This window comes from Phyllobates terribilis, unplaced genomic scaffold, assembly GCF_046119375.1.
Source record: "Phyllobates terribilis strain yellow unplaced genomic scaffold, ASM4611937v1 Scaffold_5__5_contigs__length_657084704, whole genome shotgun sequence".
In the NCBI taxonomy this organism is placed as follows: Eukaryota; Metazoa; Chordata; class Amphibia; order Anura; family Dendrobatidae; genus Phyllobates; species Phyllobates terribilis.
Window position 1 is genome coordinate 461921500 of NW_027362765.1, and position 8515 is coordinate 461930014.

At 44.8% G+C, this 8515-nt stretch overlaps 1 protein-coding gene across 1 annotated transcript; it reads right to left on the reverse strand.

Moving 5' to 3' along the window:
• Positions 1-2572: 2572 nt before the first annotated feature.
• On the reverse strand, positions 2573-3517 carry LOC141271637 (taste receptor type 2 member 117-like). The gene has a single exon (XM_073681680.1). The coding sequence runs from the start codon at positions 3515-3517 to the stop codon at positions 2573-2575; it is 945 nt and encodes a 314-aa protein (XP_073537781.1).
• Positions 3518-8515: the final 4998 nt, after the last annotated feature.

The window sequence follows — 8515 nt, forward strand, 5'->3', positions numbered from 1 at the left end:
GAGCAGAGGGTGGTAGTCACCTCGCTCTCTGCCCTGAGACATCAGAATCAGAAGACCCTGACATCACTGGAGCTGCGGGGAACAAGTAGAGATAAGTATTTGAGGAATAGGGTGGGGTGGGGCCTCTCCCTCCCGGAGGGGGGGCTCTCCCTCCCCTGACTCATGGGCCCAATAGCGTGCCGGCGTCCCTTTCCCCCGGGGCCCCAGCACTTACCTGGGTGCGCCGGGTGATGATGCATCCACCGGCCATGGTCATCGCCGCGGGTCAAATCTGTGTACATGCGTGCGCGCGCCCCTGTCCACCGTGCTTTTAAAGGGCCCATGTTCCTAAAAAAAAAGGTTTTTTTCTCTTCTCTTCCTTCTTTTCTGGGGCCCACCGGGCATTTCACCGGTACCCTGCCAGGCCAGTCCGACCCTGTTTCAATTCCACTTTCACATAGAATTGTGTAGTTGCCGTAGAGGAGTTCGGCAATAAGTGACAAGTTGAGTTGAGAAGAATGCTTGTGATCAGTTACTGGGCAGTCTCTATCTACCACTCCAGCATGCCCTTTACATGTTGAAGTGGCTATAAAATAAAAAAGGATTTTCCTGATATCCAGTCTACAGTACACACCTCCAGCTGTTGCAAAACCATAAGTTTAGATCTGCAACAATTAGAGAGCCACAGGTTGGAGACCACTAACAAGATTCTCAGGGATTTGAAAATGTTAATCTAATATATATAATTGTCTTATCCCGTCTGTCCTTCTGTCCTTCTGTCCAGGAAATCCCGCGTCGCTGATTGGTCCGGCTGTGGCCAATCAGCGACGCGGGATTTCAGAAAAAAGATGGCGGCCGTTAGCGGCTCATCCGCCGCACGGAGGTCAGCGGCGATGCAGCCGGGAGATGAGCGGCGCTAACAGCAGAAGGACCCCGACCGGCGGCGCCATTGACCTCCATGCGGCTACCGTCGGGAGATCAGCGGCTAGGACCGCTGATCTCCCGACGGTAAGTGTGAAGGGAGGACCGGGGAGCGGCGCCGCCGGTCGGGATGCTTCTGCTAATAGCAGCCGCCCATCTCCCAGCTGCTCGCAGCGGAAGTACCTGCACAAGCAGCGCCGCTCCCGGGCCCACACTAATACGACGCTGATTGGTCGCAGCCGACGGCCGCGACCAATCAGCTATATTGGCGCCAAGTCTAAACACCGCTCCGCCGATTGCTCGCGGCCGGTGGCCGCGACCAATCAGCTATATTGGCGCCAAATTTAAACACCGTTGTGCTGATTGGTCGTGGCCGCCGGCAGCGACCAATCAGCGATATTGGCGCCAAGTCTAAACACCGCTCTGCACAGAGGTCAGCGGCGATGCAGCCGAAGTACCCCGACCGGCGGCGCCGCTGACCTCCATGCGGCTACCGTCGAGAGATCAGCGGCAAGTGTGAAGGGAGGACCGGGGAGCGGCGCCGCCGGTCGGGATACTTCTGCTGCGAGCAGCTGGTCATCTCTCGCAGCACCGCTCCCCGGTCCTCACTAATACAATTCGCTGATTGGGCGTGCCGCGCCCACCGGCAGCGACCAATCAGCGATATTGGCGCCAAATTTAAACACCCCTCTGCTGATTGCGCCCGGTGTACCGCATACATATTCTAGAATACCCGATGCGTTTGAATCGGGCCACCATCTAGTATAATTTATAAACCTACCGTAGTTCTAATTGAGGAAAATATTACTATTAGACACAGTTTACACAGTCTATGTATTACCACTCTCTGGATTTGGCATCAAGTGTCTGGTGGGAGTATATGGAGTGGGATCAAGGGCGGTCATCCAACTGTATTGGCAAATTTTGACAGGAAAGGGAGTTCTGCAATTTATTTTAATATCACTGGTACAAATTCTCTAATGGGCCAAAAAATATCGGCAAAAATAGTCTCAAAATATTTTCAAAAGTATAAAGAACACAAACTATAAAAGTTTACACAATGGCTAAAAAACACCCATATGAAATTTCATCAATGTAAAATTAATGGTTTTGGGTCTCCGAATACAACAAGAATAAAATATTTTATTTTCTACTCCAATATAGTAAAACCTAAAAAAATCAATATAAATTTGGTGTCATTGCAATTATACTGACTTGCAGAACAAAATGCACATGTCATTTTTACAAAGTTAACGCCTTAAAAACAAAACCCAGATTAGGCTCTGTGTGTATATGTTGGTACAAAATAGAAAACGTTTTTAGCTCTTCAAAGATGTGGATGAAAAATTAAAAGTGAAAACCAAAAAATGACTGCAGACTGAAGGGGTTGAAAAGTTTACAGAGAAAGAGAGATTGTCGGAGGGGGGGCAGTGAATAAACTTCTCAAATTATAGAATAAAATAGAAGGAGATTTTGAACACTGCAGACAAAACCTTTATTTGATAGAATACAAGACAAAATACACAGACAAACAGATATATATATATATATATATATATATATATATATATATATATATATATATATATATCTATATATTGTTTTGGAGGCAAAATCAAGAAAATCAAATTGTGGTAACCCAATACAGAATATTAAATATTAAAACCCTCTATTAGGTGGTTTCAGTGTCCTCAGTACTCACTGGTTTCATTCCTAAGAGTTTCTTGATGTTGATCAACAACTTCTGGTTCCCTGTTATCAGAATAATCGAATTAAATGTTGGGAAAATGGAAGCTACAATAAATGTTCGAGAAAATATAAAACTGTCGTTATTCTCCAGTGCCATTAATATTGAGTTCATGCACCCATAGAATACCAAATACAATAAAAGGAGAGAAGTTACTGTTTTAGTCGCTGATAAATGAGAATGAATTTTTGATTTTCCAGAACCTTCATTGCTTTTCTTCATCCGTATCATGTGCTTACACAAAGAGGTGACAATGGCTCCAGCAGTGAGAAATATTATAGCAAAAGCGATGGCGGCAAACAGCATGTAAATCTGGAACAGACATTTGCATCTGCTTTTAAAACTGAAAGAAAATATCGAAGTTGTATTTCCAGTTTCAAGAACAGTCACAGTCATAGGCTTCACGTCTATGAATAGATCCAAGTAGGCTCCTAATCCAAGTAACCAAGATGCAGCGATAGAAATAAGGAGCAGCCGTGGGATCAGTACTGGAGCTTTTGTCTTGAGCTTGTAGAAGAAAGACCCACTAAAGTTGGTAATCTTAATGCAATAGTAGAAGCACAGGCAGGTGGAACACCAAAGACTTGAGAATGCCAATGAAGATAGGATGATGCTCAAAGGATATGCCACCCAGGCTTGCATAAAGAGCTCCTTAAACATTAAGCACATGACCCTATTAAATGTCATTGTTCCTTGCAAGAAGATATTGATGAGGGAAATGCTGTTGATTATAAGCATGGATTGGTTACAATCACGGGTTTTTAACCAATCCAGAAAATGAACTGTCAGGATGAAAAGATTTCCTGATACACCGGTCACTAGAAAGAAGATGTAGATACCAACTGCCGATAGGGTTACAATAGAAGTCATGTTGGACAGATTTAGATTGGCTTCTGATTCTGAATAAAGTAATGTTTGCTCCTTCTGAGTCAATTATTGACCTGTGCTCTACGTATTTCTACGTTAATTATGCATATGCATTTAGCATGGACAATTTGTCAATGTCATTCCTTGCTCAACTTCATAGTAGGGAAATTCAGATACATTTTACAGTAATTACAGTGTATGAATAGTTCTTGTGCTCTGTAGTAAAATAAGAAATGAAAACAAGGGAAATACTCTATAGTTAACATTTTCATTGGGTATTTTCTTTCGGTGTATATTGTACATGTGGTTTCCGATACCAGGCAATTATTTTTCCCACAACCTATTTGGATCCATTGTAAATGCATATCACCATACAAATCTGCACATAATAACATAGACCATGGAAATGTTTGCAAATTAACCCATATTCCCATTTTGAAATATGCAAAGTATGTGGTAGTCTCATCTCAATCTACTATGACCGCATACAGTATGAATCACTGCAACTTCCCATTCATTTTTTGGCCACTTGCCATTTTGCTACACCGTAAAGAGCCATCAAAAGGTTAAAAACCTTAAATCTTAAAAAAAATTATTATTCCCTCCTCACCTCTCACCTCTTCGACCTCTCTGCTCCTCACCATCACCTGTCCGGTCTTCATCGCATTTTCTGACCCCCACTGCGACCACTTAACCTCTGGATCTCTTCACACTAGTTTGGGACTTAGGCTCTGATGGATTGTTCTGTGCATGCGCGAGCAAGTTCATGGTGTACATCATGATGTCATGATATTGTGACCTTACACATGCTTTAGCAGGATGGTGCCTGACCTCATCAGAGCCAGAAGCTCTAGGCTACCATGAAAAGGCCTGGGAATACAACAATCATAAGATGTGACGGGACTAGACGGGTGACAGTGAGGAGTGGAGTGGTCAGAGAGGTGAGCAGTGAGATGAGTATAAGTATTTATTTTTAATTTTTACATCTTACATTTATTTTGCTCTGTTTATTTGACAAATTAGTAGAGTTGGTGGCAATTAATTTGCAGGACCCGGTCCATCGGTCACGTTGAAAGTCTGTAGCCGCTAGATGGAATCCCGGAGAACCGTTTCTTTCCTGACAATATCCCCAGCTCCTCCTTTGATTAGCCGACCTAGCTAATCAAAAGAAGAGCCATAGATGTTGGGTGGTATGAGGCTGGGTTGCCAACTGTTCAGAAATTACTGTACAGTCTGTAAAAATATGGCACTTTTTTGCCCTGTCCATAAAAAAATGAATGAATCCGAGGGTAAAGAAACTTATACATTATATTTTTTTAGTTTACAGTGATAATAATAATAATAATAATAATAATAATTTTTATTTATATAGCGCCAACATATTCCGCAGCACTTTACAATTAAGCGGGGACATGTACAAACAATAAATTCAATACAAGGTGAGACAGTTTAACAGTTACATCAGGAGTGAGGTCCCTGCTCGCAAGCTTACATTCTACAAGGAAATGGGGAGACACAATAGGTGGAAAGTGCTTGTTATTTCAGGTCAGGCAATTATAATAAGTCGGGATTATCATATAAAGCTGTATGATCCGGTCATCAGCCTGTATGTTCAAGTGCAATACTCAATTACCGAGTGCAGTTATCGTGTGCATGGAGGGTGTAGAAACAGATGAACAGTAGGGGGCAGATTCTGAATAGTATTTAGGAGGGAACAGGGGAAAGTTAGTTTACTGGGTATTTGAGATGGTAGGCTTGTTTAAAGAGATAAGTTTTTAAAGCGCGCTTGAAGACATCGGGGCTAGGCATCAATCGGATCGTCTGGGGTAGAGCATTCCAGAGAACTGGCGCAGCACGAGAGAAGTCTTGGAGACGGAGGTGCGAGGTTCGGATTATAGGGGATGTTAGTCTTAGGTCATTTGTGGAACGGAGGGCACGTGTAGGACGATAGACTGAGATGAGAGAGGAGATATAAGGTGGTGCAGAACTGTGGAGAGCTTTGTGGGTGAGAGCAATGAGTTTATATTGGACCCTGTAGCGAATGGGTAACCAGTGTAATGACTGGCACAAGGTGGAGGCATCGGTGAAGCGGCTGGACAGAAATACGACCATGGCTGCCGCATTCAGGACACATTGGAGAGGGGAAATTTTGGTAAGAGGGAAACCGATCAGAAGAGAGTTGCAGTAGTCCAGACGAGAATGAATAAGAGCGACAGTAAGAGTTTTAGCAGTTTCCAAAGTGAGAAAAGATCGAATTCTGGAGATGTTTTTAAGATGCATGTGACAAGAGTGAGTGAGTGATCGGATATAGGGAGTAAAGGAAAGGTTAGTGTCGAATATGACCCCAAGGCAGCGGGCGTGCTGCTTGGGAGTTATGGTTGACCCCTCCAAGGTAATTTCGATGTTAGGTAGTTCAGTTTTGGAGAGATTCAGTTTAAGATAGAGGGAGGACATGATGCTAGACACAGCAGACAAACAATCCTTGGTATTTTGTATTAGGGTTGGGGTGATGTCAGGGGAAGAAGTGTATAATTGAGTGTCGTCAGCATAGAGATGATACTGGAACCCAAATCTGCTGATTGTTTGTCCAATAGGGGCAGTGTATAGAGAGAAGAGGAGGGGGCCTAGGACTGAGCCCTGCGGAACCCCGATAGTAAGGGGATGAGGAGGGGAAGAGGAGCCGGCAAAAGATACAGTGAAGGAGCGGTCAGAGAGGTAGGAGGAGAACCAGGAGAGAACGGTTTCCTTGAGGCCTATAGAGCGGAGCATTAGTGAGGAGGAGCTGGTGATCCACAGTGTCAAATGCTGCAGAGAAATCCAGGAGAATCAGCAGGGAGCAGTGACCTTTGAATTTGGCTGTTAGTAGATCATTAGAGACTTTAGTGAGGGCAGTTTCAGTGGAGTGTAAGGAGTGGAAACCAGATTGTAGAGGGTCGAGGAGAGAGCTATCTGAGAGATAGCGGATTAGACGGGAGTGGACCAAGCATTCCAGGAGTTTAGAGATGAAAGGAAGGTTAGAGACCGGTCTGTAGTTAGCAATGCTGTTCTGGTCCAGGGATGGCTTTTTAAGTAAAGGGGTTATGATGGCGTGTTTAAATGAGGAGGGAAAGATACCTGAAGAAAGAGAGAGGTTAAATATTTTAGTCAGCTGAGTGGTGACCACCGGTGAGAGGGACTGCAGGAGAGGTGAAGGAATGGGGTCGCTGTTGCAGGTTGTAGGCTGAGAAGAAGCGAGGAGCTGGGTAAATTCTTCTTCTGTGACAGGCTCAAAGATGGCTAGTGAGCTTGAAGTGCGGCAGGGAAGGGGATCCAGGCACTGAGGAGATTGGGCTGAGATGTCCTGATGGATGTGGTTGATTTTTTCCAAGAAATAAGTGGCCAGATCCTCCCCGCTGAGGTTGGTGGTGGGGGCCTGTGCTTTAGGTTTCAGGAGGGAGTTTATGGTTTCGAAAAGTCGTTTTGGATTGTTGGACATTGAAGTGATGAGGGTGGTGAAGTAGGATTGTTTGGCCAGAAGAAGGGCAGAGTTATAGGTTTTGAGCATGAATTTATAGTGGATGAAGTCCTCTGCTAAAAGAGATTTTCTCCACTGACGCTCAGCACACCTTGAGCAACGTTGAAGAAAACATGTTTGCATCGTGTGCCTGGGCTGCCATTGTCTGTGTCGGATCTTTCTGCGAGTAGAAGGAGCTGCTTCATCTAGGGCACTCTTCAGTGTATTATTGTAGTGTGACAATGCTAAGTCTGGACAGGAGAAGGAGGAGATGGGGGCTAAAGCTGTGTGGAGATTGTCCATAAGCTGCTGGGTATTAATGGTACGTGTATTCCTATAAGTGTGGTAAGTCGAGGTGTCCCGTGTGAGGAGACAATTCTTAACAGAGAAGGAAAGAAGGTTGTGGTCCAAGAGCAGGAGAGGGGAGTTGGTAAAGTCATCCAGCAAGCAGAGACTGGAAAAAGACAGGTCCAGAGTATTCCAGTCTTCATGGGTAGGAGAATTAGTAAACTGTGAGAGACGGAATGAAGAGGTTAGAGAAAGTAGATGAGCGGCAGATAGGGAGAGGGGATCATCGATGGGGATGTTAAAGTCGCCCATGATGAGGGTGGGGATGTCACAGGATAGAAAGTGAGGAAGCCAGGTGGCAAAGTGATCCAAGAACTGGCGGGGGGAGCCTGGAGGGCGATACACGACTGCCACTCACAGGGAGAAGGGTTTAAAGAGTCTGATGGTGTGGACTTCAAAGGAAGGAAACATAAGTGAGGGAACCGGGAGGATGTCTTGGAAAGCACATTGTGAGGAAAGGAGCAGACCAACACCTCCACCCTGTCTGTTGACAGGTCTGGTGGTATGTGAAAATTTCAGCCCGCCAAACGAGAGAGCAGCAGCAGTGGTGGTGTCTGGCTGCTGAATCCAGGTTTCTGTGATAGCCAGAAGGTTAAGAGAATTAGAGAGGAAAAAATCATGGATGGATGTAAGTTAGTTTGTTACACACAGACCGTGCGATCCAGAGAGCGCAATGGAAATCGATAGGAGAGGGCATGCACTGAACGTTAATAAGATTAGCAGGGTTTCTATATGCAGCTGGAGGAGAGTGGTGTATGCTAGTGGAGGGGGGCCCAGGGTTGGGGGAGATGTCGCCTGAGACTAGTAAAAGGAGAAAGAAGAGAAAGAGCAGGTGGTCTAATGATTTGTATGAACGTTTTGAGTGCTGTATGGAGGTAGAGGATGGTTTGCAGTGGGGGAGGAACGTCAGTAGAGCCTCAGAGTTATACATGGGAGAGGGGAGAAGAGAGGGGCTGATATAGAGTGAGTGCACAGAATGTGTTAAAGGGCGGGTGAGTTGTGAGAGAGCAGAAGTGAAAGCAGTGATGCAACTGCTTTCTTCATATCAGAATTATGGGCTGTAGACATGTATCACTCATAATCAGAATGATTTTTTATGGTTTTGCAATCTGTCCATAAAAAATATTGTCTGTCCGTGATTTTTTGATGTCCAGAAAAAA